The sequence below is a fragment of the Pseudopipra pipra genome, chromosome 1, assembly GCF_036250125.1.
Source record: "Pseudopipra pipra isolate bDixPip1 chromosome 1, bDixPip1.hap1, whole genome shotgun sequence".
Classification (NCBI taxonomy): Eukaryota; Metazoa; Chordata; class Aves; order Passeriformes; family Pipridae; genus Pseudopipra; species Pseudopipra pipra.
In genome coordinates this window covers 155770111-155789523 of record NC_087549.1, presented here as the reverse complement: position 1 = coordinate 155789523, position 19413 = coordinate 155770111, and the positions used below count along the sequence as shown (strand labels likewise).

General features: G+C 61.0%; 1 protein-coding gene across 3 annotated transcripts in view; it reads right to left on the bottom strand.

The window, feature by feature from the left end:
* Window positions 1-19413, bottom strand: part of AGAP3 (ArfGAP with GTPase domain, ankyrin repeat and PH domain 3) — a 108935-nt gene that overhangs the window by 61563 nt on the left and 27959 nt on the right. For 2 of the 3 annotated variants that reach the window (XM_064647729.1, XM_064647816.1), the window contains exons 2-5: window positions 4865-4923; window positions 1260-1347; window positions 988-1073; window positions 688-829 (exon numbers count right to left, since the gene is read on the bottom strand). In XM_064647729.1, coding sequence (XP_064503799.1) covers window positions 688-829; window positions 988-1073; window positions 1260-1347; window positions 4865-4923 — 375 coding nt within the window. Of the gene's footprint in view, window positions 1-687; window positions 830-987; window positions 1074-1259; window positions 1348-4864; window positions 4924-14861; window positions 15688-19413 lie in introns of those variants that run through there. The other variant, XM_064647648.1, reaches the window with a different exon arrangement.

The following is a 19413-nucleotide window of genomic DNA, read 5'->3' as shown; positions in this document are numbered from 1 at the left end:
TGTGACTGTACCAAGGCTGGGACCCCACCTGGCTCTATGTCTGTGACAACAACGGCCACCAAACCCCCTGTCATTTGTCCCCACTCCTGCACCTCCACAGCACGTGCTGCCTCCCTGGTCCCATCCTGAGCCGAGATTGCTCAGTCCTAAAATTCATTCCACAGTCTTTAAATATCCAAAGTTTAACAACTTTGTTCTACTCTCAATCCAGGGTCTGGAGCAGATCCCCTGTGTCTCCCCACTGCTGTCCCTGTCTTCCTGGCCTCAGAGCTTCTTCCTGCCCAGGAACAGGTCACACTGCTCAGGAACGGGGTCCTGCCAGGACAGTTCTTCCTCACATCCACACCTTGCTCCCACTCTCTGCTGTCACACAGACAATTCTGCAGCCCCAGGCTCCTTCCTGCCTTTGCTGGCAGAGTCGGAGGAGGCAGCACCAGGAGATCTGGATATTTCCATGAGGAAAGTGGCTCCATGGAGCAAGGCAGCTCCCTGCAGGAAAGCTGAGATGGTCTGAGCAGGAATCACCTCAGGGCCCTGGGCTGGAGCCTCAGCCCCATGTAGGGCTCACAGACCAGGATCCCCCGACGTGCTCACAGGGCTGGCACCCCAAAGGGGCCAAAAGGGACACATCACCAGCGCTCCTGCCCAAGGCCAGGGTGTGGGGGGAAGCCCAGGCTCCACTCTCACCCTGTGTGCCCACCAGCACCATCGGCACCTCCGCTGTGTTCCGGTAGCTGCAGAGCCGCAGGTAGTAGTTGTAGACGGTCTGGAAGCTGATCTCATCCTCCAGGCTGAAGACAAACACCACAGCATCGACCCAGGCAGCAAACTGAAGAGACATGGCAGGATTACAGGGATTACTGCCCGGGAGAGCGGCTGGAGCCCAAGGGCCGGAGCCGTCAGCGAGGGCACCCCCACAGAGGCATCCCAGGAGGAGGCTTGGCAGATGCATCCCCAGGATGGGGTGGGGAGGGACAGGTCTCCTACCTGGAGTTCAGGCGGGCCCCCTTCATCTCGAATCAGCAGCAAGTAGCTCTGACCATCCACCACGATCTCCTTCTTAAACCGGCCGCCTTGGGAGGAGAGCAAAGCCACTGGTCAGCGAGGGGGGGCAGGCAGGGGACACCCCAAAGGAGGGCCAGGGGAGCTGCAGAGCCCTGCGGCAGTGGCAGAGATGTGCAGGGGTGGGAGTCACCTTCTGCACTGGGGAAAGGAGAGAGGACCATCCCACCCCCAGGACCCAAGGAACCAAACTTTACCCTCTGGAGACTCCTCCTGCACGTAGGTGCCGGTCAGGTAACGGTGCACCAGGGCTGACTTGCCACTGGACAGGTTCCCCACGATGCCCTGGAACAGAGGCACATGTCACCTGGTGTGCCCAGCACATGTCCCTCTACACGAGGCCACCCCTGTGAGGTGGCACCACCAGCACTCTCAGATTTGCCATGAAACAGAGGTGGGTGTCCTAGGATGGGTTAGAGAGCCCAGCTCTGCCTGGCATCAGCGTCTTCACGACGGTTTAAAGCCACTAGTTGTGGGAGCAGGTTTGTGGTGAAGGGTCTGGAGCACAGGTTTGATGAGGAGCAGCTGAGGGAGTTGGGGGGGCTCAGCCTGGAGAAAAGGAGGCTCAGGGGGGACCTTCTGGCTCTGGAACTCCCTGACAGGAGGGAGGAGCTGGGTGGGGGTCAGGCTCTGCTCCCAGGGAACAAGGGACAAGAGCAAATGAGTTGTGCCAGGGCAGGTTTAAGTTGGATATCAGGAAAATATTTTCATGGAAAGGGCTGTCCACCCCTGGCACAGGCTGCCCATGGCAGGGGTGGAGTCCCCACCCCTGGAATTGTTCAAGAAATGTGTGGATGCACTTGAGAACATGGTTTAGTGGTGAGCATGGTGGTGGTGGTGCAGGTTGATGGTGGGACTTGGTGATCTTAGAGGGCTTTTCCAACCTCAGGGGTTCTGTGGTCCTGTACAGCTGCACTCACACACTGAGAAATGTAGGGTGAGGAGCAGCTGGAACCCTAAAGCTGCCTCTGCCACCAAAGAGAAGTTCACAGCCAAACTTTTCCAGGCACAGGGATGAGCTCGGCAGGTGAGTCACCACCAGGCAGGTTCTCCAGCTCTCAGCCAGGTGCTTGAACGCTTCCGCTGCTCCAGGTCCTGCCCTGGGCCACCCACACGCTCCCGGTGAGAGGCAGAGGCACCAGCCCAGCAGCAGCCAGCATTCTGATGGCACAGCCCATGCTAAGAGTGCAGGACACCATCCCATGTGCCAGTTCCTCCTGTCCCACGGAGCCGGCACGCAGCAGGACCAGGGAGCAGGACCAAGGTGCTCCCGTGGGTGTGCCCGGGCCGCAGGCACCGCTGCCAGGTCTGGCAGCTGCCACACAACCACGGGCCCCAACAGCATGTTCAGACAGGTGAGAACACGGAGAAGGCGGGCTGGGCTGTGCCCTCCCTGTCCTGCACACGTGTCTCCAGAGCATGGGGCCTGCAGGGACCCAAGGGCCACACCAACACTGCACCCCCGTCACCCACAACAGCAACAGCCCGTCCTGAGGCCAAGCCCTCCCCCCTGCCCCTGGGATCTAACCAGAGACAGGGAATCACAGAATCACAGAATGGTTTGGGTTGAAAGGGACCTTAAAGCTCATCCAGTCCCACTCCTTGACATGGGCAGAGACACCTTCCACTAGCCCAGGCTGCTCCAAGCCCCATCCAGCCTGGCCTTAGACACTTCCAGGGATGGGCAGCCACAACTTCTCTGGGCTCACTGCCCTCACAGCCAAGAATTTCTTCCCAATATCCCATATAATACTACTCCCTGGCAGTGGGAAGCCATTCCCCCTTGTCCCCAGTCCCTCTCCAGCTCTCCTGGAGCCCCTTTAGGCCCTGCCAGGGGCTCTCAGCTCTCCCTGGAGCCTTCTCTTCTCCAGGGGAACCCCCCCAGCTCTCCCAGCCTGGCTCCAGAGCAGAGGGGCTCCAGCCCTGGCAGCAGCTCCGTGGCCTCCTCTGCACTCATCCAACAGGTCGATGTCTTTCTTGTGTTGAGGGCCCCTGACCCGGACACAGCACTCCAGGTGGGAGTACTGGAGAAGGTCTCCACAGAATAAACTGTGGAGACCCCTGTGCCAGGCAGGCAGCCCAGGGGCTCAGTGCCAGGCTGGCCACAGCCCCAGTCCCTGGGGCCACTTCTGCCAATGGAGCAGCTCCCGGGGCTGCCCGGCAGTGACGGCCCCACACCACGCCAGAGATAAGCACTGTGATGGCATTTAGCTCTGAAACTGGGACAGAGGCTGCAGTTACACTTTGTTTGCACATAGTCCAAACCCTGACCTGCGTCTCACTGAAATCCTGCTGCTCTGCCCTGTCCTGTCCTTGGGCTCACCTGGAGCTACAGACCAGCTCCCCCTGAACTGACAGTCCTGAGGAACAGAACCCCTGAGAGGCACAAACCAGAGCCAAACAAGGTGTGTAGGCACTGTGGGGACTCTGTTCCATGACTGTTGGGAAAAGGAGGGAATGCAGTCCCCACTGAGATCCAGGGGACGAGTCTTGCCAGGAGGCAGCGCAGGTGCCCGACCCATCCCTCTGGCTCCCCCCTCCTGTCAGGGATTTGCAGCAAGTGAGAAGGTCTCCCCTGAGCCTCCTCTTCTCCAGGCTGAGCCCCTCCAGCTCCCTCAGCCAATCCTGGTGCTCCAATCCCTTCTCCAGCTCCATTCCCTTCCCTGGACATGCTCCAGCCCCTCCATGTCCTTCTTGCAGTGAGGGCCCAACACTGACTCCCACAAGAAACATTCCCAGGCTTCACTCCCTTCCAGTTTTCAAGCAGCTCTGTGTCCTCTGTCCCTCCCACAGGACAGTGGAGCCAGATGGGGATCAAGCTCTGCTCCCAGGGAACAAGGGACAGGACAAGAGGAAACAGCCTCAAGTTGTGCCAGGGGATGTTTAGGTTGGATACTGGGGAAATTTCTTCCCTGAAACAGCTGTCCAGCCCTGGCACAGCTGCCCAGGGTAGTGGTGGGGTTCCCATCCCTGGAGGGATTTCAAAGCCCTGTGGGTGTGGCACTTGGGGACATGGTCAGTGGTGGCCTTGGCAGTGCTGGGGGAACAGGTGGATTCGCTGGTCTCAGAGGGCTTTTCCAACCCAAATGACCCTGTGACTCTGAACCAGGACTCTGAAAGGCCTCCAGGCTTTTAGAAGAGCTGCACTGGCCGGATGAAACCCCGGAACAAGAGATTCTCAGAGGTCATGGAAAACATGGGAAAAGGGCACTTGAGGAAGAACTAAAAGCTCTGGGATGGTTTAGCTGTCAGCATGGCTTTGCAGCCTCCGGGGCCTTAACGTCACATGGAACAGCTGCGGGAATGTTTTTGAAGACACATTTCACAGGCAAACTAACAAATGCATATTCAGAGTTTGTTTTGATTTTCACTTCACTGCAGGTAAGAGACACTATGGCAGGACAGTGCTGGAATGCTTTGCAAAAAGAATTTTGATCTTTTGTTTCTTGGAGTAATATTGAAAAAAGTTAATCTTGCAAAGGCTGAAGGGAGAAAAGGCCAAAGGGAGAAAGGGCAGAAGGAGACACCATGAGCCTGCACAGGGAGCTGAGGGCTGGCACAGAGAGCGTGGGGAACAGATCATGGAGGGCTCCGAGAACAGACACAAATGAGAAGCACCCGCAGCATCCTGCCCACCCTGACACCCCCTCCAGGCCACCCCAGTGCCCGCAGTACTGACCTTGTCCCATCCCAAGGGGCTGTGCTGGGGACAGAGGGGGCAGAGGCAGCCCCCAACCAGAGACCACATCCCACAGGATCTGGGGAACCAGGGGTACCCAAGGCACGAGCTGCAGGTACTCACCACCTTCAGCTCAGGCACCGAGCGACTCAGGGTCCATTCCTGGCTGTTCACAAACGAATCTGCAAACACAGAGGAGAAATCACAAGGTCACCATGGTTGCCATCAAGGGCCTTGCCATGCTCTCCCTGCTCCTTCCAGGCAGGTTTATGGCTCTTCCCTCCCTTACACCCTATCCAGAGACACGAAGCTGCACGAGGTCCTGATACTGCCCATGCCCAGTCTCCACAGCCGGAGCCCTGGGCAGGGAGGAGCAGCCAAGCCGAGGGCAGCATGGCAGCGCAAAGCCCGGGCACCACAGGGTGGGACCCTCCCTCCTGCCCTGCAGGAGCACAAAAACCTCTTTAGCATCCCTTGCCCTGAGGCACAGAGGACAGAGCACAGGCTGCACAGGACCCCAGAACCGAGGGCACAGGCCAGCGCCCCGAGCCCTGCCCTTGGCGTGCCGCAGGTTGGGTGGGTGAGGAGCTGATGGCAGCACATCATCCATGTTTCTGACTGAAGGCAAACACAACGAATTATTGCGTGTTATGGAACTGGCAGTGCACTGCAACAGGCTTACGGAGGCTGTGGCAATTTGGCACGGCTGGAACGGCGCAGGAAACACCCCCGGCCTGCCACAGAGCTCCAAAAACTCATTTACATCCCAACCAGCTCCAGAAGCTGATGAGACAGACTTCCCAAACGGAACCAGACTCTCTGGGGGAGGTACAGGAGTCTGGAGAAGACCTTGAGCACCAGGAGCAGCAGCAGTTCCTCCTGACAATCCCGGGTCCCTCATTCACCTTGGCGAGGCCGGACGCTCCATCCAAGGCCTGCTCCAGGGCAGGGCCCGAACGTGCATGGCTGCATGTTCATCGTGCATAAACAGAAAGGATTTTTGGAGACTGGAAACCTGTGGGAGCTCTGCAACCCCAGGAGCCTGTAGGAAACCTGCTGAATCTGTGGCCACGGACTATTGCAAGAATAGGAATCTGAGATGGGAAGTGGTGAATCCCCTCACAAGGGAAGTGGTGAATCCACCAGACCCAGCCATAGTTAGTGATCAGACACAGTGGCCTGGGCTCACGTTCTGGCCCTCAGAACTGCTGAGGGGAGGTTGGACACCCAACAGCTCCAGCTCTTCCTCCATTTCCAGGCTGAAGCCTTGTCTCACCTCTCCCACCTCAGTGGGCACTGGTGGGAGACACGCAGCCCAAAGCCGTGGGGAAGCGGCCGGTGGGCTCCACCCCTCCTGGCCCACAGGTGCTCAGTGGCCACGAGGGGACAAACAGTGACCTGATGACCAGCACTGTGCCTTCACCCCAGCTCTGTGCACCCCCGGGCCTGTGGGGTGTGTTCCTCTGGGGGAACACGGTGCTCGTACCTGGAGTTCACCTTCCATGGCTGATTTAGGAACAATCCTTTTCCAGGAGCTACAGACAAATAACACCCAGGTCTGCTGCAAGAACACAAGGTTATTTATAGCCACCCTGAGGACTCTGAGGAGGAATCATTTCTCTGCAGCGTCTTTCATCTGCCTTTTCTTTTTTTAGGCAGAGGTAAATTTTTTATTAAAACAACCCATCAATCAGGAGGAAAATGATACATTCTTGAGCCCTTTCCAAAAGGTAACAGCACACCTGTGTTTCCAACTGCATCACTGGATCTAAAAAAAGCTGTCACCTTCACCTGGGACTTCTGTGCCACTGAGTTCCTTTGACAGGTAAGGTGACGGATAAAGCACCATCCAGGCCTTCTCCTTCCCAGCACTCCCTGAGGGGACAAAGCACCTCATTCATACTGTTTCACTACACACAGCAGGTTTTTGAGGGGTTCTGAGCAGAGCACAAGACATGCTCTCAGTGACTGGCCTTGGGAAAGAGTAGAGGGAGGGAGAGCCCTGGAGAGGACAGGCTGGGCTCTCAGGTGAGCTGGATCTGCTCACGGGTGCCCATGACAAACTGCTCTGACTGTTGCCAACTGCCTCCTGTGCCAGCTGTCCCAACAGACCCTTGTTTGGTTTTTAACCTGGGTTCAGGAGTTTGTTCTCAACACTTTGATTTTTGACTTGCTGTGAAGGCCTCTGAATAAACCTCAACACAAACAAATGCCAGTGACACAAGGCCAATGGGACTGTGCTCAGCCACAGACACACCCCCAACTCCTCACTACCCTTCGCACACTCAACCCGAAACACCAGGCACAGCCTGTGCTTCAGCCCATCCGCTCCCACCCGCTCCCACCCGCTCCCACCGTCTGCCAGGTCTGAACGGGACCTACCCGGCACACACGGCACCGGCAACCCGCGGTCCCAGCACAGCCTATGGGCCCAGCACAGCCCACGGATCCCAGCACAGCCTATGGGCCCAGCACAGCCCACAGATCCCAGCACAGCCCATGGATCCCAGCACAGCCTATGGATCCCAGCACAGCCTATGGATCCCAGCACAGCCTATGGGCCCAGCACAGCCCGCGGTCCCAGCACAGCCCACAGATCCCAGCACAGCCCATGGATCCCAGCACAGCCCATGGATCCCAGCACAGCCCACGGATCCCAGCACAGCCTATGGGCCCAGCACAGCCCACAGATCCCAGCACAGCCCACAGATCCCAGCACAGCCCACAGATCCCAGCACAACCCACGGGTCCCAGCACAGCCCACGGGTCCAGCACAGCCCACGGGTCCAGCACAACCCATGGATCCCAGCACAGCCCACGGATCCCAGCACAGCCCACAGATCCCAGCACAGCCCATGGATCCCAGCACAGCCCACGGGTCCCAGCACAGCCCACAGATCCCAGCACAGACCATGGATCCCAGCACAGCCCACGGATCCCAGCACAGCCTATGGGCCCAGCACAGCCCACAGATCCCAGCACAGCCCACGGATCCCAGCACAGCCCACGGATCCCAGCACAGCCCACAGATCCCAGCACAGCCCACGGATCCCAGCACAGCCCACGGGTCCCAGCACAGCCCACGGGCCCAGCACAGCCCAGTACAGCCCAGTACGCTGCTTGCACCCACACTGTCTCTGCCCAGCACCGTGTCAGGGTGCTGGCACAGCTCTGCACAGAGCAGCTGGAGTCCCCATTCCTTCACAGTCACCTGGAAAAGCTACCAAGACACAGATCTGTGAGGGGCAAGTTCCCTCTGCAGCCCCGTCTGGAGCCAGGGTCACAGGCATCATCAGCAGAAGACCCCTGTGAGTCCCTGCCATCCTGGGCCAGACCTGCACACACCAACCCCTCCACTGAGGAACTTCTTCGTGAACAAACACCTCTCGTTCAGGTGGACATCCCACCCTGACTGAACAGCCCATCTGGAGCACTACTCGCTCCTTGTGCCACCCCAACCCACCCTCCTGCCCCGCTGGCTGAGCGGTGGAGCTGCCGAGGCATCTCCTCCTGCAGGGATGGGGATGAAGACAGCAGTGCCTGGGAGGTGAGGAAGCCATGTGTGTCCAGAGGCACTGTCCTCTGCCTGCAATCCCCAGGGAAACTTCCCATCCAGCACCTGGACAAGGTACTCAACACTGTCAAGACCTGACAGGACAAGAGGAAATAGCTTCAAGTTGTGTCAGGGAAGGTTTAGGTTGGATACTGGGGAAATTTCTTCCCTGAAACAGCTGTCCAGCCCTGGCACAGCTGCCCAGGGCAGGGGTGGAGTCCCCATCCCTGGAGGGATTTCCAAGCCCTGTGGGTGTGGCACTTGGGGCCATGGGTCAGTGGTGGCCTTGGCAGTGCTGGGAGAATGGTTGGACTCCATGGTCTGAGAGGCCTTTTCCAACCACAACGATTCTGTGACCATGGGCCAGTCCGGGAAGGTCTGAGGGTTTGGAGCACAATCCACTGCCACATGTCAGGGTGGGGCCCACACAACAACTGAGTCTGTCACTGCAAGGGCCCCCAGTCCTTTTTACACGCCCTGCTCTGCCCCAGGACATGCCAACTGCCCTCCTCTCACCACGCAAGGGACATGCACATGTGTGCACATCCCCCTGGCACCTGGAGGACCCACACCTGTCTGGGTGTGCCCATCTGCAGGCCCAAAGTCACCTTGTCACTCATCTCTCACGTCACCTGTGCCCTGTGTCCTGCAGCCGTCTGCACCCGCGCTCACAGGGGCGGCTCCGGGTCTCAGACACCCCCAGAATGGACCCCCCTCGATTTCTCACACTCACTTCCCTTGTCTGCTGGCAGCTCCAGCAGCTCCGAGCATGGGCAGCCATGGATGGCACCACAGAGCTGTCAGAGGGTACTCAAGAGCAGTTTCTCAACCTAAAACAGTCACAGGCCAAGCACCCAGCTGCCAAATACCAGTGACACGACTGACATCAGCTCTGTCCATCCAATCTTGATCCTTCGCTGCTAAAATGCAGCACGTGGCAATTCCCTGCACTCACGGCTACGAATCCTGTGGTGTGACATTACACACCCTGTGTCTTGTGCAGCTGTTACACACCAGAGCAGCACTGGGAAGGTCTGAGTCTGCAGCTGCAGGAGGGGGATTTGGGGGTGGGAGCTCCCCTCGAACAGCACCATTCTCTCCAGGGCGGCCAGACCCTCCCCAACCACCTGCCATGCCTAGGGGGTGCAGGGGTGCCCAGCCCTCGGGCACTGCTCCCCACTGGAACAGGCACGAGATCCCCATCATCTCCTGGATGAAGCAGTGACCACGTGGATGCACTCAGAGAGCCACTGGTGACCTGACTGGAGAAAAGGTACCACCCAAAATCCCAGCAGGCAGGTGAGTGTGAGCACCTTCCCCACATCCCCTGGGTCCTGGTGCCAGCTTGCCCAGCAGGGATTGCCTCCAGCAGGTGACACCTCCAGGGACTGTCCTCCCTCTCAGCACTGGCATTCATGTAGCACAGGAGGCACGATTTACTCGCTCAGCTTCACTGCTGGACTGGCTGCATACCCTGGTATTCCACAGGAAAGCACAGCTGGTCACTCTGCCTCCCTCTTCTCTTTGTTGTTTAATCACACAGAGGGGACTAGACTGTCTGTGCTACAGTTCAACACCTTCCCAGGTGTATCCAAAAGAAGCAGTGGGCTCAGGGCACCACTGTCACACAAGAGCCTCAGCACAGCCCAGCAGTGTCCTTGGCTCCACGACTCAACCACACGAGAGGAGATCAGTCTGGCCTGGCCTGGGAAAAGGAGATTCAGGCCAATTCCGTTATGCTCAGAATCTTCTGCTGACGGAGGTTTCCCGGTGTAGGTGGCTCTGTTGCAGAAGGTGGAAATTTGGGAGGTAGGGCAGAAGAGCAGACAGGGACATGAAGCAGACTCCCTGTAGCTGACATTCCTCAGCCAGTTATCCTGGACACCAGCAGGACCCTCAGGCCGGGCCCCAGATATGGGACAGCAGCATCACATCAAGGAGGCACAACCAGCACCTTCATGGCACAGCCCAGACACCGCGGCCCTCGTGCCCTGCAGAAAGCTTGGAGGGGGTTCAGCCATGGACCCATGGCTGCTCACACACACGTGCTGCAGGAAAACTGGGAGAAGGAAGGGGCTGGCTGGGCAAACCCAACTCCTCACCTCAGCTGCTCCCTCCATGGGATGACGTGCAGCAGGTTCATCTACCCTGTGCTCCAGAAGCGCCAGTGCCAGACACATCTGGTCTCCCCACACAGCAACTAATAATTAACCAACTCATTATCCAAGCCACGGTGGAACTCCCTTGGACACTGCAATCCTGGACACTAAACCCAGCCTTGAAACCAGGTCAGAGGCTGAGCAAACACAGCAGAGGCCACACAAACCACGTCCAACGGATCCACCTGCCCGCACACGTAGATGAAAGGGCGGCAGAGGCAGCGTGCCTGGGCACAGCCACCCTTCCTGGGCACAGCCACCCTTCCTGGGCCAGGCTGATAAAGCCTCAGCCCTGGCAATGCTGGCAGGAGAGGGATTTCTCCAGGTTAAGGACCAGCACAGGCATGGCCAGTGTCCCAGTCAGCACCAAGTCAGTGCGAGAACCCACTGCAGGACATGATCTCAGCAAGGATTACCTCACCAGAGCTTTGAATACTTTGCAGCAGTGAAAGGAGACAATTGTGTGTCTCCTGGTGAAACAGGGCACGATCAGGAACTGCCACCTTCGCTCCGTCATCACACTGCGCGGCAGCAGCTCCTGTCACCAGGCTTTGCTGTCAGTGTGCACTCAGGAAGATCCAGGTGTTTCAATCTCTCAGCACCTGCTGCTTTCCAGTCCCTGTCCGAACAGTGGCAAACCAAACCTCCCTGTGATGGAAGGACAGCGTCTGCTGGAAGGCAGAATCCAGCAGAGTGACATGGAGAGACACTGCTACCCAGCACAGTGAGGACCCATCTGCCAGCAAAAACCTGTTCCCAACATGCCTGACCTCAGCTCCAGCTCTGCAACCCCACAGGTGCTGGGGTTGGAGTTCCCTCTCCCTGGGGCTGCCTGTGACTGCAGTCAGACACCTCTGCACCCACTGCACACTCTCTGACCTCATCCTGAGAGCTGGGCCTTCCAGAGCATTGTCCCAACAACTCCTTCCCTGACACCTTCTAGACCTCCCAAGCTTTTCTGAAGCACAGACACCATTCTGGCCTCAGCATCCGAGGCATCTCTAGCCCCACCAGTGCTCCCAGCTCAGCCGAGGCAGGTACCAACACGAGGTGATACTTATCATGACCTACCCAACTCACTATGCAAACTTCACCTGATCCAGGAGAAAACACACCCCTCTTCTCCCAGGAGCTTTCCCTCACATGCCCTGCACATCAGTCTCCACACAGGAGAGTGAACGGAGGTACCTCAAAGCACCTCAAAAAGCAGGGCATGGCTCCCTGGGAGAGGGGACAGGCTGTGATCACAGAATCACAGAATCACAGAATCACAGAATATCCTGAGCTGGAAGGGACCCATACGGATCATTGAGTCCCACTCAGCCGCGCCCAGGACATCCCAACAAACCCACCCAGTGTCCCTGAGAGCATTGTCCAAACGCTCCTTGAGCTCTGTCAGCCTTGGGGTGGTGACCACTGCCCTGGGCAGCCTGTTCAGTGCCCAACCACCCTCTGGGAGAAGAACCTTTTCCTGAGATCCAGCCTAGATCTCCCTGACACAACTTCAGGCCATTCTCTTGGGTGAGGAACACATCCTGAGCCATCAGAGATGCTGTACCCTTCACACAGTCCCTCCATGCACAGGGACAACTCCAATCCCTAACAAGTCCAGTTTTCCCAAGCCCATGCCTATTAGAGAGCCTCTTTGGAATGGCACCAGCCAACACCTGGATACCCAGAAACATTCCTCTGAACCACCAACCACGATCACCTGGGTCAGTCTGAGCTGGCTGGACTATGTTCACTTGGCTCTCCAGTCCCAAGGGCTGTTGCCCTCCCTTGCCTGTTACACAAGGACCATCCCTTTATGCTTTTTGGGTAACAAACCCCGAAAATCCCCCATCACCCCTCCTTGTGCTCCATCCCAGTCGAACCCCTCCAGGGCTGGGAGCAGCACTCAGAGCATCCTCCTGGCTCTCTGTGGGTATGCCTGGATGCAGAGCACAGTGCTGGGTGGGTATCGCAGCGTGCTGTAAACAAACCACTCCAGGTTCTGGAAACAGGGAGAGTGCTGGCTTGGCTCTCTGCCGGGACTCCTACATCCAGCTTTTCCAAGCGCTGATAACCACAGCTGCAGCTGCACCCCCCGGGAGGGCGAGCTGGGGCTGCACCAGCAGCTTTCCCAGGGCAAGGTGGGCAGCACCCGCACGGACCATCAAAGTTTGTGGGATGTCAAGAAGGTTTGGAACGCCATCGGCCTGCAAGACTGGAACAGGGATGGGGCAGAGATGAGACCTCCTGAGCAGCTCCACCAGAGCAGCACTAAGGCTGTGCTCCTCCAGCCCTGGCTCAGAGGCCCACAGCTGGAGCGAGCCATGGCCCAGGGACCAACGTGCTGAGCAGAGACACAGTGGGGAGACAGGGCATGAGACAGGACAAGCAGCAGTTGCTTTGCTCTGCAGACTTCACTGCTGTCTCTTCAGACCTCCCTGTCCGCAGGAGGACACAGGTCTGGTGGGTACAGGGGCTGTGCAGGTACCTGCAGGTAATGCATGGGGTTCTCAGAGTGACCAAACCCACCATGAGCTCTGCAGCCCCAGGGCAGGGCTCACTCTGCCACAACGAGCCACAGTGCCAGGGGCAGCCTGGAAAGGTCATCCCTGAGCCTCTGCTTCCAGCACGAGCTACGGTGGCAAACACTAACCCTTGTGACAAGCAGTGGTCCCGCATGATCTGGCTGGTCACAGCTGGAGGGGCCCCAAGCCCCCCACAGCACTCCCCATGGAATCCTCAGCAAGGTTTCCCACAGATAGGCCCAACGGGAGCCCCTACCTGTTCAATGGAGCAGGCAGGTGAGGGCAAAGACACCAATGGAGTGCTCAGCCTTGGCTGCTCCCCTGTGAGTGCGGCTGCCGGGCCGGCTGCTGCTGGCGCAGCTCCCACTGGAAGCTGCCGGCAAGCAGGAACAGGCCCCCGCTGCAGGGGCAGGGCCCGGCCCTCCCTGCCCGCGTACACCCACATTCCCCAGCCATGAGCGCAGCCTCCCCTCGCCTGGGAACCTCCCGCCACCCAGCCGGCACCCGGCACCCGGCCCGGGCTGCCCTGCCAGAGCGGGCCCCCCGCGAGCGCAGAGCATCCCAGCCCTCTGCCTCGTGGCACACGGCAGCCTCGCACCCACCGGAGCCTCCAGACCCTTCCCCTGGAGCACAGCGAGCCCCAAGGGCACGAGGGGCTGCAGGAAGGAGCCCCCTGAGCTCCCTGGGCAGCAGCAGAGCTGCTCCCGCGCTGGTCCCTGCAGGCCAGCCCTCCCAGAGAGTGTTCTGGGCACAGCGCTGCCCTGGGCAGCCGCTGGCTCAGGAGTGTGCAGGTTCCCCGGGAGCGTGCGGGTTCCCTGGGGAGCCTGCCAGCCCCAAGCTGTCCCTCCAGCACACGAGCCAAGTGCAGAACTGCCTCCACAACGCCCGGATGCAGAGCAGAGCGATGGAACCCGACGAGGCCCCACCGGGAGCGGGCGGCGGGGCCCAGCCCAGCCCCCAGCTCCGCACGTTCCATGCCTTAAAAAGCTGTGGATGCTGCTCTCGCCTCCCAGCCCTGCCAGGGCGCAGGGCTCGCCCATAGCTCCTTCCACAGGGCCGGGAAGGGGACAGAGCACGGAGGCACAGCTCATGCAGCTCTGGTTGAGGCCCCACACAACCCTGATGCTGGAGAACCCCTCACCAGACACTGGAATCGAGCACCTGAGAGCTGCTTCAGCTGCCAGTCCCCATCGAGTGTGGGTTCCCTGGGGAGGACCACGGGTCCTGTCCCCCTGTGCCATCACCGGGGATACCACCCCTGCTCTCCAGAGGCTGCCCCACACATAGTGAGTGTCCCATGCTCACAAACATCCGGCCTCCACTCGGCCCCGAGGATGATCCCAGCAGAGCATCCTCTGGATGGCCTGGCACCAGGGAGCTGCTCAAAAGAGGGGAGTGCAGGACCATCTCTGTGCTCCCCAACCCCCCATGCTGCTCCACACCTCTGCTCTGGCAACCTCCCAAACGGTCTCACTTGCTCAGGAGCCCACCAACAGCACTCCTCTTCCCCTCCCACCGAGCTCCTGCTCCCCCAATGCCACTGCACAAGGCTCAGCCCTCCCTGCCCTTGCTGGGACACCACTGGGACAAGAAGGACGTGGAACATGTGTGCTTGACTCCCAGGTGTGTGGCCAGCAAGGGAACTGGACCCTGGAGCATCTCCTCCCAGGCAGCTACACCACAGCTGCTCCAGCACCGCCGACCCCACGGCACCAGGAATGCTCACACGACGTCGCCGCAGCTGAGCACAGACCCCAGAGCACCAGGACAGAACCAGGTGCCCGTGCCCAGCCCAAGACCTCGGCTGGGAGAGGCCACGGCAACCTGTCCCTGCAGGTCTCACAGGTGCAGGGGGCTCTCACCAGCCCAGCACCGCTCCTGCGCTCACTCACCCAGCGCCCGCAGCGGGCCCCCTCCCAGGAGGATGGGCTCGACACCGCCGTGGGGGTCCTTGGGGCACGTGCTGCCAGCGCTGCCACGCTCTCGCCTTCGGAAGCGGCTCGTGAGGAGTTTCCAGAGTCCTCCCGTCTGCGTGGGGTCGGTGGGCAGCCGGCCCCCGACCCTGGCCAGCTCCGGGTAGAGCAGGTCCCTCTTGCTGGGGCAGGTGTGCAGGGAGCTGGCGTCGCCCTCGCTCTTGGTGCGAAGGCGCGCGGGGCGGAGGAGCCCCCCGGACTCCGACCGCCGCAGCTCGTGGCCCCGGCGCAGGCGAAAGCTGAAGCTTTTCCGCAGGGAGCTGAAGTTCTTCCTGGGGCTGGAGCCGCTCCAGCCGCTGCCCCCGAAAAGGTTCCAGCGGCGGCTGCCCCAGAGGGAGCCGCCCCGGAGGAAGCCGGGGCTCTCGGCGGGCTGCGGCGGCCGGGCGGTGGGCAGGAAGGTCATGCTGCTGGGGCGCGGGCGCTGCGCCCCGTCGGGGCCGTCGCTCTCGCCCTCGGGGCTCTGCCTGCGCGGCGAGCGCAGCCGGAGCAGGTCCAGGAGGCCGCCGCGGGCGCGGGCGGGGGGCGGCGGCGGGAGCAGCGCCCCGGGCAGCCCGTTCCCCGCCGCGCAGAAGCTCTTGGGCCGCCGGCGCTGCTGCTGCGCGGCGCCGAGCGCGGCCTGGACGGCGGGGACGCCCTGCAGGTCCAGCGACTCGCAGACGCTGACGGCGCGGCGGGGGCTCGGCCGCGGGGCGCCCCGGCCCGGCCCGGCCCAGCGCCAGCCCTCGGCCATGGTCAGCGGCGGGGCTGCCCCATGGCCCCGCGCCCGCCGCTCTCCGCCGCCGGCGCGGGGCTCCCACGCCGCGCCCGCATGTCCGGGCCGCGCTCGGCGCCGCCGGCGCGGGGCTGGGCCGGCCCGCCCCGGAACGGGCCGGGGCCGCGGTGGGGATGGGGCGGGGGCCGGGGCCGCCCCGCCCGCCGCGCCCTCCGCGGGCACCGACGGCACCGAGCGCGGGGGACGGGCGGCGGCGGAGCCGTCCCGGGGCTGCCTGTCCCTGGTCCCTGTCCCTGGTCCCTGTCCCTGGTCCCTGTCCCCGGTCCCTGTCGCCGCCCGGCCGCGCTCGGTGCCCACGGGAGAGCCCGCACCGGGGAGCGACGGCGCTGCCCGGCCAGCCCGGAGCCGGGGCGGGGCGCCCACCGGGACAGGGCCAGTCCGGGCCCCGCCGGGGCAGCGCCGAGCGCTGGGACCGGGACCGGGACCGGGACCGGGACCGGGAACGGGACCGGGAACGGACCGGGAACGGGCCCGCCGTGTCCGCCAGGGGGCGCTGCGCCCACGCTGGCCGCTGCCGCCCGCGGCACCGGGAACGACACCGGGATCGGCAGCGGGAACAGCACCGGGAACAGCACCGGGAACGGCACCGGGAACGGCACCGGGATCGGCACCGGGAACGGCACCGGGATCCCGGCAGGGCCGGCACCGGGAACGACACCGGGAGCGACACCGGGAACAGCACCGGGATCGGCACCGGGAACGGCACCGGGATCCCGGCAGGGCCGGCACCGGGATCGGCACCGGGATCGGCACCGGGAACGGCACCGGGAACGGCACCGGGAACGGCACCGGGAGCAGCACCGGGAGCGGCGCCGGGAGTGACACCGGGAACGGCACCGGGATCCCGGCAGGGCCAGCACCGGGAGCGGCACCGGGAGCATCACCTTGTTGGACTTCACCCTCTTTTTGATCCCTCATCCTCCTCCACAGTCTCCAGTTCTCTGGAGGCATCCAGCTCTGGGACACGGCCAAACCCCACCTTCAGTCCTTCCCCTCCCCACAGCATAGTCGGTGCCTCAATCAAGCCCCTTCCCCTCCCTTCTCCATCCTCTCCTAAGCCCATAGGTCCCACTGTCTGCCTTCCCTCCCACCCCATCAATACCATAGACCCCCATGCCAGTGCATGGGAGCAGAGCTCCCACCCAGAGCCTCTCCCAAGGCTGCACATCCTGCTCTTCCCTCGGGTGTTCACACCTGCCAGACAGTTCCAGCTTACCCCGGCAGTTCCCCTCCCCAGTACCCCCTGCCAGACACACGGAGCAGCAGCTCAGAGCTGCCCCTCCCTATGCCCTGGCCATGCTCTGTGGGCAGAGGTGGACACATGCTGCTCTCCTCCCTCCCAAGCCAACGGGCACCCATGCCCGGGACTGAGCAGAAGGCGCCTGACAACCCGCCAGAGCTGCGGCTCTGCCATCTGTGCCAAGGTCACAGGAACACATGAGCTGCCAGACTGGATCCGACCCGCATCCACAGCATCTGCCATCCCGTCTCCAGGAGCAGCCACACTGCAGCGAGGACGAGGAATTCTGCAGGAAGCAATTATGAAGGAACGTCTTCCAAAGCACTGAACACCCAACGGGGCTGGCTACAGGGACTGGGCTGTCAGAGCCGACCTGTCAGGGACACCTCAGGCACACGTATCTGCCCTGGGCAGGGAACCAGGGCAGAAGGCTCGTGAGCTCCTTCCCACCACGCCTGGCACAGCTCTGTGCTCCCAGGGATGCAAAGTTGTTCCTACAGGGAGACAGGACTGTCTATATTCATCCCTTCCCAAATCCTGGGTTTAACGTGTACTCCGACAGCACCAGATGGTTTCCCTTCCACATGAGTCTCAGTTTTTTAAAATATTCTGGGAGGTTCTGGCTGTGAGGTGTTGCTGAAGCACAGACTGTCTGCTGGAGAGATGATGCACCACACGCTGCCCACCAAGGTGGGACCAGACATGCTGGGTCTGTCTGACCCACCCCTGTGACCTCCCCAACCCTCTCCAGTCCTGTGCCCTCCTTGCTGCTCCAGCTTTTCCTCCTCCAGTGACCCCATCCAAAACTCCCTTAAGCCTATTGAGAAACACAGAGAGTTCTCCTCAGCTGATGACGTCCTCGTCCCTCGATTCTCTGCAGTTTGTCACCACCTTTCTTAAAGCCAGAATGCAGGCACAACACTCAGCTGGGGCCTCCAGCATCCCAAAAAGAAATACAGGTACAACACCTGTCCTGCTGCATCCCAGTAAGATACTGGTCCTTACCACAGGAATGGCACAGTGGTGTCTTTACCTAATGAGGCTGTTTTGCGGCCCAGGTTTCCATCTGCTCTGTGCACTGATATGTGCACTGACAGGATCCCCTCTGTGTTATTCCTACATCTGAAGTAGACTAAAATGGAGCCTCAGTGCCAAGGTCTGAGGCCAAGGGCTGCGGGGCTCCTGCACCCACGCACAGGTTCAAACCCCACCAGGTCTGGGCAGCACGTGGGCTCTGCTGCCCCAGCCCTCCACCAGTGGAGGAACTGCTCTGAGAACAAGACCAGAGGCCACCAGCGTTTGGAGACAGCCACCACCGAAACGCCCCACACACCTTCACACATCTCCAGCAGTTCATGCCACGAGCACACCGGGTTGGACTGGTGCTGTGTGCGTGTCTAATGCAAATGACAGGTGACAGCTCACCCACCCCGTGGGCAGCGGCTCAGCTGGAGCTACCAGAGCCATGCAGGGCTCCAGAAGCATCTCCAAGAGCCAGGAAGTAACATGGACATCAGGCTTTGGCAATCTGACCCATGGCAGGTGCCTGGGGATAGAAGCAACTTGGTCTCCTACCAGCACTTGTGAGTTACATGCATGGTGCAAATATTATGGCACGAACATCTGGCTGAGATTAACATAATCCATGAAAGGCTCAACAACAGCTGCACGGGAAGAGTTCGAGAGCCAGGGAATTTTCCAGTGCTGGCTGGGCTGGTGCGACGTTCAGGGTGGAGCCCCGAAATGGAAAAGGAGTCTGAACCATGGTCAAATGCTCCACTGCGCTCCTCCAGACCCCATGGCACTGGTATCCCTGTGCTCCCCCAGACCTAATGCACTGGTATTACTGCTCCCCCAGACCCAACAGGTATTGCTGCTCTGGAGGTCTGCAGATATGCAGGTTGTGTTGTCAGGGGGATGCCCAGCCGGGAGGGTGGGACACCTGCACTCATCATCCCTCCTGGGTTTGAAAGTACTGTCCGTCTGCAGAGGGGCCTGAGTCTGGGGGACCCCCTGCAGCCCCACACATCCTGTGTGAACGAGGGACTGGCACTGCCTCGGCAGCCGGGGATGAGGGATGAGGTTCCCAGTACAGGTGGCCCTGAAGGTTCCCAGTGCCCTCACAGTGGGCAGATGCCAGAGGCAGACCAGGAGCACACGACAGACACCAGCCAGCCCCAGGCCCTACATGCTATCGGGACTGCAAGTGCCTGAGGCCGACAGCCCCACACAGAACGTGCCGGCGGAGGGACCGTGGGCAAGGGACCAGGCTGAGCACCACAGCCAGGAACAAAATCAGGACAGGGTGCAGGGCAGGTGACCACCGCACGTGGTCAGGCTGTGGGGCACCCAGAACCCCCAGCACAGGAGCAGCGGAGCAGGAGGGCTCCGTGCAGTGCCAGGGACGGCGGCTGAGCCCCCGCAGCTGCAGGAGGACCCCGAGCGCTGTGCCAGGACAG